We start from the raw sequence: 20803 nt of genomic DNA on the forward strand, positions 1-20803 counted from the left end.
ACTCAACCTGCCTTTCAGTTAAAGACAATTCTTTAGCATCTCCAATAACTAGCTTACAGGTTTGTCTCCACATCTCAAAGACAGACACTGGGTCCTGCTTCAGTAGCTCATTATTCTGCAAGATTCTTCTATAAAACACCTCTAGTGTCTCTGCAGCAAACCTCAGTATTTTAATGGAGAGCAATGACATCTAGTGGCTTGTTAAGAATTTGCCTTGCTAAATTTCCAGCCCAATCATTTAGTTTTAGAAATAAGACAAAACACACAGCTCTCAGCATTTGTTAGCTGCTTCCAACTAGTTCTGAAATTCTCTACAAACTCTACCATAACACATACTCACCATTTCTCCCCCAACTCGCAGCATTTTCCCAGTCCCTGACTTGAAGCCTAAGAGAAGTAAGGTAGTAGGCACAAGTTTGCTTTAGATCTTACCTGCATAACAGTTTCTTCAGAATAAATCTAGCATGTAAAGTTAAGCCAGTATAATTATTCTGGCCTAGCTTTGTAGTGGAATAGAGCTGGTCTCCCACCCACCCTTTTGGTTATGTTGTTCTCCGATTACATTAAATTAAATGGTAGAGGTTATTCACACAGACAAGGCCTAAGGCCACATCATTCTGAACACTGATATATAGTTTGTTCACAGGAAAAAGAAGCCATACCTGTGAAAGTGTTAACCCTGCTATGGAGGACTATGACTTCAAAAAGATTACAAGGAGAGATTACAAGGAGAGAAGATAAAAGTGCTATTCTGAAAGCAAACAAGATGAGATCTTGCAGATTGGATATATGGGAGAACAGTGTGCAGCTCACTTCCCTCTATCCCCCTTCCCCTCCCCCCCTTACCTTGTTTGGTGTGTGATATTCCAAAATTGCCACGAAGCACAGGTGAATGGATATCTGGTTATACGTACCTTTGGAGGCATTAATACTCTCCACAGCCTTGACTAAAAATGACTAAGATTTTCAGTTAACAAAAGTGAGGAAGTGCGAAATTTGTGGTATATGCATCTGTTGCACAAGCCTACAGCCCTCAGAAAAACACTGCATACAGCTCATTAAGAAAAATCTAGTTTTGTTCCTCAAGACTTGAATCGGTAGGTTTTTGAGGTACTTTGTCCTATCACCCCATCTCGGGCAAAGACTTCTGTTTTTAACTTACTTGCTGCGCTGCAGTTCCCACATACACACTCTTCTTCCAATATTGAGGACAAGCATATCTCCCTGGAAGGATCTATAAGCAAATAACATTTCTCCTCTTCAGAGCACAATAAAAACATTTATCTAGTATTGTATAAATTGACTGTTCTGTAGCACTAGTAGGAAAAGAATGGAGGGCTACAATAATTCTTATATACCAGGAAAAGCATGCTGCAAACATCCAAAAATAAAGAGATGGAACAAGTATTAAGAACCTCCTGAGGAAACAAACTCCCTGCTTTAGGATGAGCTGCTACTCATATTTCTCTTAAAGGACAGAAAAACAGCTACTGGTTGTGGCTGAAACTGGTTTTGGCTGCTGTTGCTTTCTAATGATATACACAACCTTAACCATCACACTGCTTGCATGAAAAGATGATTCATGAGTGGCCAGTTATAACAGGTTTAATGCTGAACTTCAAAAGACATCACACTTAGTTTTCATCACAAATTCTTCTGGTAGACACAATTTATTCAAAGCAAAAGGCTATCTAAAACCAAAGAAAGCTATGGTTTCTGGTATGGCATGTGGTTTCTGATAAGCCAGCAACAAGCACTAACAGGTGGTAGTAATAACAAAATCTATCCCATGGCTCCAACAGTGAAATGAGGATTTCAAAACATCAGATCTTCCTACTGTCAGCTCTGCATTTTAGTACTCATGTCATTTTACTTAAATAAAATTCATCCATTACAAGCTGAAGCCTTCAGTTAATGAAAACTCCCTGGAACTCTGCATGGTTATCAAAATCCCTAGGCCAGCTCATTAAGGACACCAATTTACATTCCCTTTTAATGATGTAAAAACCCTTTTCTACAATCCTATCAACAGGGTAAGTGAGTAGTTGACCAAGACAGGTGATCAAGACAAGTGCATACAGATATGTCAAAGAACAGAAGAGATTTTTCAGAGGACAATATTTTGTCCTGGCTTAAAAACAAGAATAATTTTTTTCATTTAGATCATTCCATTCTTCTTCTAATTCCTACCATTGTGATTCAGCCTCAAACAGCAGAGCTTCATTAAAACTTTAGTTTCCTCACAAGTAAAACAAGGAACCTCTGCTAAGATGCTAGAGAAAACTTTGTTCCCCCATTCACAATAGTGATCACTGCTTTCTGGGAAGAATTTTCCAACTGAGAGCAACAGGCAGAAGCATTGACCTGTAGCCATCCAAAAGAATTATCAAATACAGTCATGAAGGCAAAAGCTGCTTGGTCACAAGGTACTGGCTTCAAATGGGAAGGCAAATTTAACATCAACAATCAACTAGCAAAACTTTTCTCTAACTTGAGAGAATCTATGACTATAGATTACTCTATTCTATGTTTAAGTGGAGCTTGAAGAGGACCAGAGCAGAATAATACAAATGGTCAGTCTAACATTCCTACTTGCAGAATATCAGTTGAAGCTTTACTAGTGCATTTATCAATTTTGATTTTGGGCAAGGGTGAAACCAAGACCGACTACACAAAGACAGTCATAGGGGAAGTGGGAGGGATGTGTGAACCGGTTAGGAAGTATGCCAAAAACAGTGAAGAGTCCCGTCAACAGTACAGGCTTGTCCTGAAAGCTTGTGGGAAACAAATTATACCCCTTGAATTGCAGGCAAATGACTTAACTGTATTATAAGATGCTCTGGCTTGAAAATTATACACATTCCTATATTACATTGTGTAGAAACATGTATTTGTGTAGCATGATGTTTACAAAACATATATGCAAGAGTATTTCTCCTTTCATGTTCTCTCAGCGTACACAGTTATAGACTCTCAGCAAAAAGGAAACCAATCGCAATTCTAGCTTTGAAAGTGATGAATGAAGTCTACACTAAGTATTCTTCGCTACCCTTCCCTTTAAGGTTGTCTTCATCAAAAGAAATACCACACAATGGGGAAGCAGTCCAGGTGAAAATAAACAGAAACACAGGCTGTTCCCAGTTCCTTCTGGGCAACAAGGCACTCCATTAACTTCATATTGAGAACCTCAGAAGAACAGCAAGTAGCAAACATCAGCTGGGGGTAGGGAGTGGGGGGAAGACTCCAGTAAGTTAGAGCTAATTAATTTTGAAGTTCTTAGGCAGCCATATCTATTGCTCCCCATTTTCAAGCCTAATTCACTGTGATCCTGGTAAAAAGACCATGATACTCTTTCTTTAATTCCACAGAAGCCATTTGTGTTCACACTTCTGGAGGTTACATCCCCACTACAAAAGCTTCACAGGTAGTGAACAGAACTGCTCTGGTGTACCGGCACTCACGGATTTGGAAAGCTACAGCCAGCTTTGCATCTCCTCTTCGTACTTTTGGGGATCAATAAAAGGTTTGTCAATGGACCGGATCATCAGCTCACCACAGTACACACATTCCGCTGCCACAATATCATCAATGTCAGCTTTGATCTGTTCCCGGCTCTGTTGCCCCTTCCCCAAGCTAGCAGTATCTGCATCCTTAGGACGATGATGGCTCTTGGAAGGCTGACTGGTGGCTGCCAGCTTCTTCTGAAGATCTTCAAGTTTTGCCTGTTTATAGGCAGGAAGGTTTGAAAAAACTGCTTGGAGGAGGCAGTCATAGTGAAACATGTGGCCACAAAGGAAAAGATAAAAGGGGCGGTTTAAAAGGGGAAAGTCACAAGCAGCACATTTTTCCTGGGGTTCCACAGAGCCATACTTGTTTCTCATTTCCTGAATGTCCTCTCGGATTCTCTTGGCACTCTGTGTGGCTTCCTCCATCTCCCTTTTCAGCTCCTCAATGTGCTTGTTGTAGTCCTCCAGAGAGTTACAGATTGCCTCCTTGAAATGGTCGATAGTGACAAAGTCTGGAAAGAAGGGCAGGACATCTTCAATCTTCAGCAGGGCACAGCTGGAGAGGCAGGCCATTGCCTTCTTGACATCCTTCTCTTCCTGAACAACATGGCGAGCAATCTTCAACCAGAGCTTCTTCCGGAGTTCCTCATCATCCTCAGGGAGATCTGCACAGGACTTGGCAAGATCAACATCCACCTGGAAGTTGAACAGACAAGGAAACTGAGTTAAGCTTCCCTCTTCATTTATTTCCCATTCAACTTCAAGGCCTGTTGTCCATTTGAGGAGACACGAGTAGAAAACTTCTATTGCTGTCTCACTGCCTAGGGCTGCACTACTGGCCTGCCACTTGTTTAAATGCCAAGCACTTTCTCTCCTGTCCACCAGTATTCCTCCAGCTAGAAGATTTATTTGCCACGCGGCAGAGAACAAAGCCCAGCACTACATTACAGGCAAATCTGTGTTACTGTGTCTTTGCTGGCCGCACATTCTAGTGAAGAGACAGCAATATTAAGAGAAAAACTACACTTCCCTGACAGTCAGAGTAAGCTGACAAAGGCATTCTCCTGTGATAACTACCCCAGCGAGGAATAGGAAGCAGTTAGAATCCTGAACAATAGCTACAGAAGTCTTACATAAACTCAACTACGTTAAAAGAATTTGGTGTTAGAGACAGAGCTTAAGACAGACAGAACTCTCCTTTCTATTCTCACCTTTCCACTCCCAATTATGGCTTGTCACTCAGCTGTTCACTTAAAACAATTGTGGAAAAAAATAAAAAGGGAACTAAGTTAACAGATAGGTCTTTCTTCCTAGACTTAGTTGCACAACTCCTATATTGACAAGCCTGTCCACATCCTCTCAGTGCTTGGTTGTTCAAGATAGCTTGAATCAGCTACATTCCTTTATGCCGTAGCATGCATGCACACACACACACCTGCAAGGCAAGATCCACAGCCTCCTCATATAATTCCATCACTTTGTATATATGGACACAGGCACGATGGTGCCCATGTTCTGCACACAAGCGCAGTGCATACTTCAGGTCATAGTGGATCCTGTTTGGGTTGGTTCCTGCTTGCTCCAGATATGACAGCAGCGAGTCTGGCCGACACAAAGCGTAGAGAGACAACAGATAGTTGTGAATCGCTTGCTGAGTTTCCTCCAACTGATAGACACAGAACTCCATATATCTAATGGCTTCATTGATCTGCTGGGTGCTGGCACTCTGGCTGTAGTTAACAAGGGCTGGAATGAGGTTCCTGGCATCCAGTCTTGAGCCCATAGAAATCCAAGCATCAACCACCTTCTTGGGAATATGCTGTATGAGGACTGGGGAGAACTTGTAAAACAGCTTCTCATCTCTGTGCCTGGACAGCACACTTAGGGCTTCATCATACTCATCATGCTGGCAGTGGTGAGCTACTACTCGCTCATAGTCCTGCATGATGACTGCAAAGTATACCATGTGTTCTGTGTCCCCGTGGCTTGCCAGCAGCTCATAAATAGATGCACGGTTATTAAACAGACAGTCTTTGTTTTTGGGGCTGCCCAGGAAGGTGCGAAACTTCTCCCGTGTATCCAAGTAGAGATTCCGCTTTGAGGGATCTCCTTCCAATATACCTAGCCAGTTCAGGTACAGCTCTGTTAACCACGTAGTCAGCAGAGTGGTCTGTGTCTTCTCAGAAGGCTTTAGGTTGCTTAGCTTCTTAATTAGGAACTCCATCAAGGCCTCCTCTTGCCTGGCTTCAATGAACTTAAGGGCAATTTCCTCAAAGTAGTTCTGCGTCAGTGCATAACATTTAGCACTGTCTAGGTACCTCTTGTTTTGGAAGCAGTGCTCTGCCTCTTTTGCCAGCACAATATCTAGGCACTCTGGACGGTCTTTACAATACTCTTTGGCTAAATCAAATTTGTTCATGTTCATATACATCTTCCATACATCTCTAGATTCCCGCTGGACATGGTAGCGGAACACTACTTTCTCAGTGTGGATCCATATCTGCTGGACAGTGGGATCTTTGATCATGCGTGTTAATGTGCCAAACTTCTCCAGGAACAAGTCTTGAAAAACAATTTGCCCATTCAGAGTGCATACAGCCTTCACCCCATCAGGCAGCAGCAACAGAAAGTGGAACTGGGTAAGTACAATGGAGATTGGCTTGTTCACAGTTATGTCTATATCAGAAGGATAAACCCAGACCCGTTCATCACTCAGAATTGAATCGGGACGGCTATAGTCCAACGTGCCATACAAGACACCATTTCCCATCATCCAGGCAAAAGAACGTGGGTTGGAGCGCAGTTTTGGGGTGTAGAAGGCTATTTCACTGAAGCCAAAGCTGGCTGGAAACTCCCGGAAGCTGGGCAAATGGTCAGCATGCATAGCAAATATGCAGCCAAAGCCTTGCTGCTCTGTCCCTTCAGGTACCTTGCCAACAAACTGGAAGAGTCGCTTTCGAGTGGTGGCTATAATAAAAAATTTTCCTTCTATCCCTCGTTCAATCTCCAAGCAGCAGACTGGGGCAGGTCCCGATTCCTCCTCCAGAGTGTAAACCTGTCGGAAGTACTGGTCAGGGTTAGTGCTGAAGAGGCTCCCCTCGCTGACAGAGATCTCAGCCTCATAGATTTGCCCCTGGGCTGTCCCCACCAGAATAGGCCCAGTGTTGGTCTCTGAACCAAGAAATTTGTTCCAGCCCACGCTTTCAATCAAGTGGCCTTTCCACCGAGAGAGCGCTCGCACTTTCTGAACACTTCTGTTTAAGTAGAGGCATTCACTGGTGTTCAGAGCAATCAGGAGATGAGAGCCTGCCAACAGGAGAGGGGCACAGGAAGAAGAAAACAAATTTAGATTGTACCTCCACAAGATAATTTCCTGAGGCTTCTCAGCCTCGTATTTGATAAGCATTGATACCAACATACTTAATCCAGGACTTCCCCAGGGATCTGCATTCATAAGAATGTGGAAGATTCCCATACTGGATAAGAACAGGGGTCCATATGCTACAAACTAAAATTAATAGTCCCAGATGCTCCAGTGAAAAGGCGTTCTTCTATTTCAAGAAATGCTCTAGAGAAACAATTCCCAGAGTTTTCTCCTATCCCTGGCAACTAGTGATACTAACGATCAATCTTTCCATATTTTTGGTTTGTTTGTTTTTTCAAAATCAGTCTATACTACAGTGAGCTGCAGATGTTATACAGTCCTTTTAAAAATTCTGATACATACATTCAGCACCAGGCAACTGCAAGGATTTCCTTTATTGGTTTTAGCAGCCTTGCTCAGAACAGCCTGATTGCATCAGCATTCATTTCAGACAGCTCCAAAGCAAAGATATACACATAACGAGCCAAAGTTTTTCTAACAGCATAGAGGCAAATCAGTAGGCAGAGCCCCTGGGCAATGGAGTCCAGCCCACAGAAGAACCACCTGTCTGCCTTTTTTGTAGAACAGGCAAAGTACTCCTTCACCAGTGCTTGCTAGGCACATTTGATTGCATCTGCTGTGAAACACTGTCTGTAACTGTGTGTAGTCCATTGCCTCACCTGTGTGGTCCAAAAACATCTTGTAGACTTTGGCTTCATCTTTCCGTCCCAACTCTACCTGATTAGGTTCATCTGGTTTCCCAAGATCAATCCTGCAAAGAGGAGCCATGAAAGCATGCTATCAACAAACCTTCACGTAAGCATAATTTCTTACAGTTTTCCATATATGCAGGCTCATGGCTTCTTATCCAGTTTATAATCAGAAGTTCTCCAGTAACTTTGAAAAAAAAAAAAAAAAAAGCAAGGATAACATGCAATAACTTCAGGACACTGGCAGCATTACCTGAGAAGAGTGTCTTTGCCAAGGCTCATACAGAGCTGGTTAGAGGAGACCACAAGGCTGTTAATTTTCTCTGGAGGAGCAAAATCAATCCTTTGTTTATTAAATATTGGTGTTTCCTTTTCCAGTCGTGCATTCACATACCCTGGAGAAAAAAAATGTACACTTGAACCCTCCATACACAAACAAAAAACCCTGCATACTACATCAAAATCTAACCTAGAAAGCAAGAGGGACCATCCCCTGGACTGACTTTTACCGAAAAGGGAGTGTGCTCCAGGGAACATGATGACTGAGAGCAGCACTCACATCAATGCATAGCAAAAAACAAAAGTAGTAATATGACTTACTGTCTCCCAACAGAACTGCAAGCTTGTCACAAGTATTAATTTGAAAGTGCACAGACAGATTTGCAGGGGAACTGTCACGAACTGCATAAAAAGCTGAAGATAAGAGTTGAATCAGAAAGTAGTTTGTTTTCCTTGGCTGACAGTTTATTTGTTCAAGACAGGAAAGAAAGGACGGTTTTAAACAAGATACAAAGAGGGCCCTGATTTGGCACTCCCATACAAGCTACTCCAAAGACCACTGTGGCATTAACTGAAATATACTTCTCTCTTATTCTGTGTTAGAATTGAATGAGTTACCATACTTCACATCCACCGTTCACAAGCTAAAGTTGTTTTTAAAGCACCCATATATATATATATTTTTGAAATATATCTATACAGTAGATTTCACTGCAGATAGAAGAGTCCATTGGATTATTTGCTGCAGAGAACACAGCTGGAGGCCACAGTATCACTATACACTGTTTTACCAGCCATAACATTATCCTAACTGCAACTTTACAGTTGTTCCTGGAGGGCACACAAGCCACATATTAGAGCCAAAACAAGACCAAAGCCCAGTGATCTCTGAATCAGTGCTCAAATTTTTGGCATAAACTGCTCCCTGAAAGCCAAAATTCGTTCAAACTGCTTTGCTGTTTCACAGCAAATCCAAACCTGAAGCCAGACTAACCTTGTCCTTGGATCCTTTGGTAAATCATACCTGAATTCTGAGAAACACCTGATTAAGTTAAGGTTAGAGTAGAGGGTTGAAATTTGACAACACATGGCCACTTTGTGGGATATATGTTGTGTTTTAAGGCTGACAAAGCAAAACTTTAGTGAACTCAAGATGGGAGTGAATACAACCAGAATAGGTTAACTCATGCCAATGATTAAGTAAGTATTCAGCTAGTTGGTTTAGTCCCAGGAGGCATGTTGAGAGAGTACTTATTAAGGAGATAGAGATGGGAAAGGCAGAGAATGGACAAGGAGGTCTGACTTGAGAGAAGTAACATAATTCTGCAGAAATATATTAAGAAAAAAACCCCCACTAGAATCCTACTGCTTTAAAAACCTGTTACGATCTTCAGTGCAGATGGGCAAACCACAAGAAGCAGTCCAAACTAAGACTAGTTCCTTTGCTACAGAGCACATGTAAAGGCCCCAGCCAGAAGCAAGCAGGCAACAAACCTGGAAGGTTTACCACTGATCAACCTTTAATACCATGTGGCAGGACAGAGGAGCAGTATGACAGATTTAGTTTTCATTGAGGATAGATAGACCTCTGCACCCAAAATCATGGGACTTGCAGAGACCATGCCATTCTGTTTCTAAACAAGGACAGCACTCTTTATGGGCTTCCTATGAGGAAGCAAAAAACTACAAAAAGGCTCAGATATGCCAGTCAACTGTAAAATAAGAAGGCGTTCACATAAAACAAACCAAGTGATACTCATTAGCAAAATCCTGGAACATCTGTAGGGCCACAAACATATCTTATCAAAGTTTCATCCACATCTGTCCTGCAGGTCAGGTCTTCCAAGTGCCTGAATTTTCCATATGTACAAAATCTCACATAACCCTGTAACAAAGAAAGCAGCAGGGGATCGCAGTCTGACCATACTACCTCAGGCTAGAGAGCAAGACAGACCTGAGACATTGCTAGGTTAACCCCTCTACTTCACGCCATGTACGAGTGAAGGACTTCTAGAGCAATCAGATCCATGCAGCAGTTAGCCCAGACACAAATATTAAAGGAGAAAGACCTACAGCAAGCTAAAGCCAAAGCAGCTGAATAGCAAGAAATAAGTTTAAAGAAGGGAAAAAAAAAAAAACCACAAAGAACAAACTTGGGATTGTACCTGAGAGGAAAAAGACTGCTTCTACCCTAAAGGGAATAGTCCTGGCACTCTGTAGACTGAGATTAACAGCACCACTCAGAAGCACATTCAACACCTATAACCTCACCCAAACTATCTTGAAAATCTAATTTTAGCCCAATTGCTTCAAAAAAGGCCAGTTCAGTAGTGGAGAACAGCCTGCTAACATTACAACCCCTTCTACTGCCTGTTCTACCAATGCCTTCTCCTTGCCTCTGCTTCAACACTAGACCAGCTACAGGATCTTTAAAGGTCGGTCTTTTGTTTTAGCGGTAAGATGCACACAGAGGAACAGACAAAGCAACCACATTAGGAGTGGGCAGCTTTCTGCTCTGCATGTAAGACTTTTTCCTACATGTTGATCCACAGCTTAAAGTTTATCTAGCTATGCAAATGTGCATCCCTTTATTTCAAAAAGCAAAATAGATGTTCTTCATTTCAGATCAAGGAACTTCAACACCATGGCTTCAATTTGTTGGTTGAACTGTGGATCAAAACATGCAGACAAAGCTCCTAAGCTGGAATTTCATATGATGTCACAGCTAACTGGGGAGGAGGGGAATATATGTGTGTGTATATATATATATGTGTGTGTGTGTGTGTGTGTGTGTGTGTGTGTGCACACGCGCACACACACATGCATGTGTAAGGAACGATGACTCTGATGGAAGGAACAAACTATCCCAAAAAGATCACCAAATCACATTCAGTCATTCAGGCGATCCTGGTTTTTTCAAATTGTCATCAGTAGGCAAAACATGGCTGACTGGGACAGCAAGGAAACCCAAACTCAGGGGAGAAAGGGAATGACCTAGCAAGTATACAAAGGTGTGTGAGGGGAGCGAGGGGGAGGGGGGTCATTCTTGTTTTTTAAGCTTCAATCACAGTTCAGATCAGTGCACTCAGGACTCTTCAAGATAGCATCAATTACAATTAAAACTGATGTAGGATCATCATCATTAACATGAGGAATTTAACTCGTGTTCATAACAGGAGGACACACTTCTCTAGCTTCCCCTTCTCTATTCAAAGGAGATGTCTATATTGTATAATATAACCCTTTCAAACAGTCTTCTCCACCCGGACCCCAATATCCCTTTTCTGTTCAGCTCAGATACTATCTGCAGCATTTCCCACCTTGATTTCTGGACAAATCTGCTTTTCTTCCCCCTAGAGCTTTAAATTTGTTCAAAGGTTTAATTTCACCAACATCAGTCAAGTCTATGGGGTCAAAGTAGGTCCTTTCATGCTAGAACTGCAGCACTTGAAGTTTACACCTCAGCTGTATGCAGTGTTTGCAACATCAGTCACTACTTCATTATCTACAACTCTGAAAAACAGCACCTGTGTTGCACTGGGAACAGCTAACTGAAAAAAAGGGAATAAGCTTTACATTTTCCAAAGTTTCCAAGATAACATCAAGGACTGCTTTCAGAAGTGTAACTATTTACTTGCATTTTTTCCCCAAATCAGTTTGCTTAAACTTCCAATTGTCCACAGCTTCTACCAATCCAGGTTTCATTCAAAGCCACCAGTGCCACGTGATTCAAGAACGGTTACAGTCACAGTTAGGCTGTGCCTTTGCAATCAAGCCGCTTCCAAGACTTCCTTTGCCAACATCATTTGTCAGCAAACAGGCAGATTTCTCAACTGTAAGACAGCCATGACTGAAGACAGTGTTACAGCAGTCAAGAAGAAAACCTGAGCCCTTGAAAATATAATTTCCAGTCACACACCCTGCATCAGCACTGTTTTGCTCAACACCTATTCAGGACACTTAGTCTTCAAGTAACATTACACAATAAAAGTAACTATGCATGTTAAAAAAAACCAAGAGGATCATATCTATTTCAGTACCTAAACTCCCAGTAATGCCATCTGTGTATTTAGCATGATATAATTCATCAATTCTTCCCACGTACACAAATCACACAACCTGGCTCTCCCACAAAGGCTAACAGTTGATAACACTACATGAGGGAAAGAGTTGAAAGAGTTTGTGCTCATGCATTTCCAAACACGTAACTCAGAAAGGCCAGCTCTGCATGGCCGCTGGCACCGCAGTGACAACCCCAGGCAGAACAGAAACCGCTCGTAACCTGCGCTCCTGCCCTCACCAGCACAACGCTGCGGGGGCGCCCTTGACAGGGAACCACGAACAAACCCAGCGGTGACCCCGGAGCTCACCGGGGTACACCTGCCATCCTTCGCTTCCTCTCGCGCAGGGGGAACGAGACCGGCCACCGCGCCGCTGCTGCACGCCGAACACGCACACCCCTGAAGCAGCGCAGCACGCCGGAGCCGCGCAGATCCTCACGGAAGAGCTTCGCAGCGGTGCAGACCGCCTTCCCCGTAACCCCCTCTGGCACGACGAAGCTCCCCGCGCCCAGGCCCCGCCGGCGGGCGGCCGGAGCGGGGCACGGCCCAGGCCTTACCGGAGTGCGGGATGCCCACGGTGGCGCGGCTCGGCTGTACGGAGGCGGAGCGGTACAGCGAGTCCTCGTACTCGTCCAGGATAGACGCCATGGCCGGCGACGGCCACAGCACCGGCGACGGCACCGACCCCAGCGCCGCCGCTTCCGCCCGCGCTCACCTGACCCGCGTCACGTGGCCGCTACGGGACGCACTGCGCCTGCGCCACCCGGCCGCCCCGCCCCGCGCGCGCTGGGCCCGCCCTGGTGGGGGGTCTGTACCCCGACATGGCGGCGGGCGGTGCTGGCCCGGCGCTTCTTGTCGCTCGTGATGTCCTGGAGGCGGCTGGCGGGCCGGTAGCTAGCGCCTGGCTGGCGTGCAGGCACGGCAAGGCTCGCAGGGCGCGGGCCGCAGCTTGGTGTCTGCCACTTCTTGCTACAGTCCCGTCGTGCGCAGCCGTGTGCTTGATAAATCACTGTGTTAGCGCGTCTGCGAGCTGTGCGATCACTGCTTCGCTGCAGGAGGCTGCAGGCGTCTGACTGACCGCAGCCAGGAACTGTCTGGTTTTAAACTCCTCTGCTTCGATTTGCGGGTGCAGCACTCCTGGGAGGTAGCGGAGTGGTGTTTTCTCATCAAGAAAGGGAAGAGGAGGCACCTTCTTGGAGTCGGGTGCTTGCCTTTCTGCTGTGAGTGCTCCGCAGCACTGAGAGTGCTTGGCCTTGTTGCTGAAATAATGATTGTGGCCTTATAGTGGTATGGGGATCGGGCATAAGGCCACTCTTGCACTGTGCTAGATTTGTTCTACGTGTTTGTCCCGGCTTTTTAGACTGAGCCTGTTGGACCCAGCTCGTATATCACTAAATAATACTTCAGAACTGTGTTTTGGTTTTGTTTTGATAATGACACCAATTGCTATTTACTTTTTTACCTTCTAGCGGAAACCAGTAGAATTTATAATGATGTCTTTAACAAATAAACACTGATCTCTTAATGCAGCATTTTTTGTTTCCGTCATATATAAAATGAATATAGGTGTACAAGTGTACACTATGTATTATGTGTATAAAAATGAGTCTTCACAACACTTTTTTAGGATGACTAAAGAAATATTATTAGCCCATACTTTATATAGAAAGAAACAGGCTAAAGGAAGGTTTTCAGCACACTGAGAGATCCATTACAAAATAAAGCAGGTATTCTTAATCTTAGCTTGAACATCTGCTGGCAGTGAGGAGCACCACCAGTAGTGGTGGAAATACTCTAGGGTTGGCTATGCACAAGCAAAGAAGTTTCATCTCCATTCTCCTCTGCCCTGTCACTGGACACGTCTGCCCTCCAAACTAGATCTCCAACTGATGCCCTCACCCACCTCAAATCTACCCGTGTTCCCTGGCTTCTCTGCATCACTCTGCCTCAGGCCTTCTCCCTGATGCTGAGCTAGAAATGCAGGTCCCACACTAGCCAGGTTCTTGAAGACTCCCATGCAAAGCCTCTGCGCGGTTACCTCTGTCTGCTTTGCTAAAAACACAGGATGGCTCCTCCTGACTCAGCCTGCCTGCAAGCACTGACAGGAGCCTAGACCCAGCTACAGCCTCTGCTGTTTACCATCCTGATGTGGCAGCTCTAAGCGAAAACAACAAAACCACATTCCTTTGCTCCCCAATCATCCTTATCATCATAAACAGCAAGTATTCTCATTCGGCTTCTCAAAAGTTGCACACAAATTACATAGGTTTAGGAAAATGAGGTAGGAAGGGACTTCTTGGCCTATCAGATCCAGTTTCCCACTCTTGTAGACACCACATCATATAGTCTTTTCATTATACCTACCAAGCTCTGTCTCAAAGCGTGGGTACTTTTTTCCTCTGGCTGCTCCAGCTGGTACCTGTTCCAGGTGCTCCTTACTCCCATGATTTTGAGCTCTGATTTCCAGTCTGAAATAACTCATGGTAGGTCTGAGTCCATTTGTTCTTGTTCAAACACTCTCCTTTAGTGTGAATAGTCCTTCTCCCATTCTGTCAGTAACTTCCTTCAGAAAAATCACAGCCAATTTTAGCCTTCATTCTGATTTACCAAACCAAGTAATTCTTTTTCTCCTCTTAAAAGAAAAGCCATTAGTTTCTTGGAGCATCCCTGTAATCCTTCTCTGCATCAGTTGCATCTTCAGCTAATCTTTATGGCACACAAGTGAGCAGAATTGGCCCCCTCATTTCAGATGAGGTCTTCCCCATTGCCTTACTTACACTTTTTGTTTTTGAAGACATATATTTAGCAGCAGATGATGAAAAGGGGAAGGGGGAAGAACCCATACTCTCAAAAGATAAGTGGAAATTAGCCTGAATTGAAATTTGGGCACACCTTTCTTACAGTTGAGCTCTATTGGGTATTTCTATTCAAAGCCTAGATCAGGACCTGTATTTCTAATCTTTTCTTTCCTGGTCAGGTCCAGAAATGGAAGCAATTTTCTTTCCCATTCTGGCCAAGACTATTGCAAGGTAGGACTGCTGCTCCATGAGAAAGCTTCCTCTGAGTTTAGTGTTGTTATATTGGAAGCCAGATCCTCACCATGTTTGGAAATGAAACATCAGCCTAAAGCTAATCCAGATCCTGGCCCACAAGCCTGCTCTGTCCATTTCCACTATCATCTGCTGTGGTTATTTAATTTACAAACATGCAATAGTTATATCCCAGTGCTGCATTCACAGTGTTGATATTCTGAAAAGAAGAGGAGAGCAAGGGTTACATGGAAAAGATTCAGTTCTTTGATTTGCCAATAGTGCATGGAGAATTAGATGATTACATTTCATGTGTAGTAGTAATATAAATCTATTAGAGGGACTTGTGGGAGAGGATTGAGTGATTTTGGTTATATGTTTGGGCTGGAAGCCCAAGCTCTGGTCTTGTTTTTGTATGGTTGTGGTCACACTCACAGGAATTTCAACTTCAACAGTTAACATTTTCTCCAAGCTACGGACACAGCTATCTACACCTTTCTGCTATAAAACATGCTAATCTCTTCAACTGCCTTGAGGAACAGATTCTAGATAATACTACTGGCAACTATATCCAAGGTCCAGATTCCCAGCAGATTAAACCTGTGTAAATCTGGGCTCCCACAATACTACCTCTGTCACTCCTGGCTGCACCATCCAGCCCTTATCTGTGGCAGCATTATTGCATGTATGATTGCAGAGTGAGCCAGGCCAATGTCTTGCACCAGATCAGTGTATGATCCACCACCTAAACACAAGTGCTGGTACAGAAGAGAGGGCAGGAAGATGTGGCTGTGGGAAGAGGTAGCTTCAGATTTAAATGACTCACAGCTCAGATTTAAATGACTTAAACTGTCACTGAGATAACCTAATGACACAATTATAATTTGAAGTAAACCCTAGACTTCCTCACTGATTTTCACTACAGACCTGGTACTGATCATTACTCCATCTCACTGTGGAGTATTCCTTCACTGTGATCAACTTAAAAAAATTACCACATACATAAAACCCACAGGCAAATACCTGTACACCCCAAAAAGCAACAACCTCCATAAGATACCAACAAAGACATACTATACAATCAGGCTGCCAGACAGCTCTGTAGCTGCTTTGATGAAAATGCTGCAGATACCTATGCCCCTCACCCAATTAGGAGACCTTCTCCCAAGGCAACACTTCCCCAGTGAGAAAGACAGCATCTTTCAGTGATATGTATGTATTTAATACAGTAGAATAAAGTCTCGAAGTTGTGCACCCATGGGTATCATTGTTACCCTTGATAACCTGAACTGGAACCTAAATGGGAAGTCACTAAACAATGAGAATTTACGCTGGAAAGGATCAGAGCTGAAATGAGCTTGCCAGAGCCCACATCCTACCCACCAGCCAGCCTCCCAAGCTCTCAATACTCACTGTCAGGAGCAAACTTCCTGCAGACACTGGAAGGAGCCATATTATGCTAGAGCAACATACACAGACCTGATTGTCACAACTCCTCTGACAGCTCAAGAATTTTTCCCACAACTGAACTATCGAAATCTGTTGATCCTGCACATGTGCATTCCAGAACATAATGTCTGTCATTAAGCATATCAAACACCCTCATGGAAACTCAATGAGTGTAACCAGTAGGTACCAGAATGAGCGTATGAGCACAAGAGAGAAGGAACAGAAACATCCAGCAACAGCAGGGAAAACCTCCCCCCTCCCATAGTCAGCACTTTGTAGCTAGCCCCTCAGTTCTGATCCTCAAGGAAGATCTATAAAATATAAGCTTGGGAACTGAAACTGGAAAGTAAAAAATCATGGACTCAGCAGTGATAGTGATCTTCCAGCATTTTACTGTTTTCCTGTCTGTCTGCAACCCAGTCATTCACCTTCCTCTTGCTAATTCCCTCATCCCTTCCTAAGTGTTAATGCCTCTTTTCTCTTTAATTATCTAATTGATTGACATAATTAAATTAAGCTCAGAGCACTGTCTCCCAAGCTATCCTTAATCTGAAGTTTGCTGTTTCAGATTTAAAGAAAGGGCTTTGAGTGCCTGAAACCTTGCCCACTTTTTCACATTTGTCAGTTGATTCAATAAAAGGTACCCTTTCTCCAGCAGATGGCAACGTACACCTGAATTATTTATAGAACATCTGAGGGGTAGGACTCATTTCTGTGCAAGTCACACAGAAGATGAATTTGCCTTTGAGAAAGGCACTGAGTACGATATAAGTGTTTATTTTTCCTTGAAACATTTAAGAAAATATTTCATGTGCTGGTGGCATTGTCATCTGTAATCTTAAAATGTAATGTAATACTGTTGTGGTAGTTTTGGTCTCCACTTTAGCTAGCATGGCAATGAACCAGAACACCTCATGCATCCCCATGGCATTGCTTTTAATTCCAGAGAGCAGTGAAGATGTTCAGAGACCAGGACAGGGGAAGCTGTATTCTCACATTGTTTCTCTACACATTTGGTCTCCACAAGGTATTTTAAAACCACACACCTCCAGTGCACAACAGAAACACCCACTAACTTCTACAGAATCTTAATGTGTTTTTAATGCTATGGACTCAGAAACTAAGGAGTTCCTGTTAATCGAGAAAGCTACATGGGAAAGCAAATACTTGGGTCATTTTTCCTTTAATTTCAGCTGGGGTAATTTTTCTGTGAATAACAGAAACCCCATTTTCCACTGACTTGTGCTTTGTGGCTACTTATGCCTCTGCAAAGTTGTTAGAAAATGATATAAAACAGCATTTTACATCACTTCCCATAGATAGCAGTGACTAGACAAGCTATACCACCAGGGAAAACCAGGCACAGGCTCTTTGCTTCACCTTTTTGTCTGCCACTTCTTTTAAGTGGTAATTACGCTTGATTTTTCCCAGGAAGGATACACACTCAGGTGCATGACAAAATGCCCTGTGACTCAGTATTAGTCGTCCTTCTCCTTGTGATTATGAAAGCGGCATCCCAGGCAGCGGGTGTATCTTGGTTTCTTCAGCAGGTATCTTGGCATCACGTGATCCTATTTGCTCCAGCACTTGCACACCACTTTAGCCCCCTGTTAATCTAGCTCTCCACCCATCCTGCCCCAGTTCATGGTGACATTGTCTCCAGTTTTCATCATCCCCCTGTTTCTTATTGTTTTGTTTCCTCACACATAGCTATGCTGTGAAAGGATTCAGAAATGTGATCCATGCGCACCGTTTGCAAAGGGAGTGTATTGACATACACAACCCATTTGAACAAACTCAGGTGAAACCGAAGGCCGGGTTTGCTTTGTACCCGTAAGCCATGTTTAGGGTGGCTGATATATATTCCTCTCTCCCTCTGGAAGAAGGAAACCCTGCTATTTTTAAAACTGAGGTCTGCCAATCCAGGCAGTGTGCAGTGCTTTTTTCTAGGGCAAACTGAATAGTCCAGTAGGCTTTGAAAAAAATAGTGGCTCCCACTCTGTGACTTTCAGGCAAAATGAGAGTCTGAGGTGCCCTATTGCTCAAGTGCCAGTGAAAGTCAAGACCACTAGCTATATAAAATCTCAGTATCACAATTTCCCAATATTGTTACACTGCACTTAAGAGGGGAAATTTTATGGAATAGTTTGAGCCAATCCATAGATTTGTTCCCACCACAAGAGGCAAGTCCTAGTTTCCTATTTCACTCATCATCCAAATAGGCTCAGTTATTGTTTTTAATGTAAGTGTGGACTGTTTCTAACATAAGTGTGGACTTCTCCTGTTAACAGTCTCAGCAAGAAAATAATAAATAGAAATGTGCAGAATAGCAAGTGTCTTCATCTAAATAACTGAGTATTTTTTAATAAGAGGACTCTGCAGATGTGCAAAGTTTGTTCAGTGATGAGAATCACATACTGCCTAAACATATAAATTGAATTTCCACTGTGTATCTAATGGAGTAGCTTTTATTTTTGTTTTTAAGAAGCTACAGATGACAGTGCAGCCCAGCTGAGTAATGGCTGAACACTAACTGTACCTGAAGCCTATATTTGGTCTGCCTGAAAAGAGTCTGATCTTCTGCACTTAGTTCCCAGTGGATAGGTGTTCACTTCATGAGGAATGCCATCGTAATTGGTACTAATTAATGTTCCTGGGAGAGAGGCCAAACATAGCCCTGGAGACTGCATATTACCCACCCAGCCAGGGAGTTGATCTTGGCAATGAAGCATGTTGAGGAGGCAGCGTGCAATGCAGTGTCGTGGTGTACCTGCTAGGGGCACAGAGCCCATCTCCATGGCTATCAATCCAGCAGCTCTATGAACGGGACAGACTTTCACCACAAAAGCAAAATCTTACAAAAATCTTACAAAACCAAAATGTCTGACTCCTCCTGTCTGACTCCTCACTGCATTATGAAACCATATCTACATCTTGTGTTAGCTGTCAGAGCAAGGCAGGACCTGGGAAATGAACCCGTGGGAGCTGCCCTGTTTGTTTGCTTAATCACTTAGCTTAAATATAGATTAAAAATCACTTAAGCTCATCCACAAGCTAAGTGTATGTCAACCAATGGCTGTCAGAAAATGCAAAGAAAACACAGTCACAGAAGCAAGAGCTTTTAGGAAAGAATGAGAGGAAAAGGGATTCTGCCACTGGAATGCGCAACAATGTATCTTCCTACCAGACATCTATTCCTAGGTAAACAACAATTAGGAAACAAAAGCTGCCGATTTCTTTTCATCTCTTCCTTCTGCCACTGCTGACACTTGCTAGCAGTGAATAATTCAATGAATAATCCCTCATTTACATCTATTTCTTCCAATTAAATGGAAATGTCATAGTTCGCAAAATGTCACTGCATACTTGAAACATGTGCTAAGAAACTACTGCAGGATTATGCTCCGTATTCGTTGTGCTCCCTGCCCTTGCTATGGCGTAGTGTGTCACACAGCAGTATTCCTCTCACCAGTCCCGTCTGAGGCACAGCCACACCTCGCGCAGTACTGAGTATCGCCTGTCCCAGTGCTGTCTGACTGCTCTGCAGCCGTTCAGCTATCACCAAATAGCACTGGACAGGGTGGCACTGGAAAGAGCTCTATGCAAACCAATCAACTGAATCAGCAGCCACTTGCTGAAGCAAGAGTATCCAGCATGAAGTTTTAGCAACAGCCTAACTTATTATACTGTCCCCATTTTTGTTGGTATGGAAATACTAAGAAAAAAGTGCAGAAGAGGGAGATTTAAAGCAAACTGCTAGAGAAAACTGCAGAGAAGAGGCCCTGCTGCCCAGTGCTGTTTTCAAGAAGCTTACAGGTTATCTCTGAACAGTGCACCTGCGTTGGAGAGTGGAATCAGCCCAGGCTCGTGAACCTGAGGAGGTGCAATGCTTGTGGCTTTATATCAACCACAAGCGGGAAAGCATTTTAGTCTGTGCGTGACTTAAAGACCTCTTCTCAAGTGTAGTATTGCTACAGGTGAGACACCTGGGTGTCGCCTTCTGATGCGACACTCTCCCGTTCGCCTGAGACGGCACGGAGGCTCCCCCAGCCTCCGGGCCAATGAGCACTGACACCAATATGAGGATGCTGCAAATGGCGTTTATTGTACGCATGTATTCGCTTATGTACCTACAAGCATACTGCTATCTCTACGTCATATCCTTCCTCTTCCTTCCTCTTTCCGTGCCATCGCGAGATCTTCCGATCGCCGTTCCCTACACCTGGGCAGCTGCTCGGTGTGGATGTAAAACACTGTGCGAGACCCAAGTTCTGGGATGCCTCCTTGCAGCATGATGCTGTCTGGTGCAAGCAGGTCCCTTGCGCTGCGAGCATGAAGGACATCATGGAACTAAATTGGTGCCGTCCATTGACAATCTGAGTTTAGCTTCTCCGTTAGGAAGCAA

The 20803-nt window shown here is 43.7% G+C and overlaps 1 protein-coding gene across 2 annotated transcripts; it reads right to left on the minus strand.

The window, feature by feature from the left end:
• Positions 1–1587: 1587 nt before the first annotated feature.
• Positions 1588–12672, minus strand: VPS18 (VPS18 core subunit of CORVET and HOPS complexes). Of its 2 annotated transcripts, XM_026107507.2 has the most exons (5): positions 12478–12672; positions 7834–7975; positions 7551–7642; positions 4942–6812; positions 1588–4202 (listed from the first exon to the last, which is right to left on the minus strand). In XM_026107507.2, the coding sequence occupies exons 1-5, from the start codon at positions 12566–12568 to the stop codon at positions 3474–3476; spliced, it is 2925 nt and encodes a 974-aa protein (XP_025963292.2). In that variant the 5' UTR covers positions 12569–12672; the 3' UTR covers positions 1588–3473. The 2 variants fall into 2 exon arrangements, with proteins under 2 accessions (XP_025963292.2, XP_025963293.2); XM_026107508.2 differs by lacking the exon at positions 12478–12672 and having other exon boundaries at positions 4942–6561; positions 7834–7968.
• Between the last annotated feature and the right edge of the window lie 8131 nt (positions 12673–20803).

Source organism: Dromaius novaehollandiae, chromosome 5, assembly GCF_036370855.1.
Source record: "Dromaius novaehollandiae isolate bDroNov1 chromosome 5, bDroNov1.hap1, whole genome shotgun sequence".
Lineage (NCBI taxonomy): Eukaryota > Metazoa > Chordata > Aves > Casuariiformes > Dromaiidae > Dromaius > Dromaius novaehollandiae.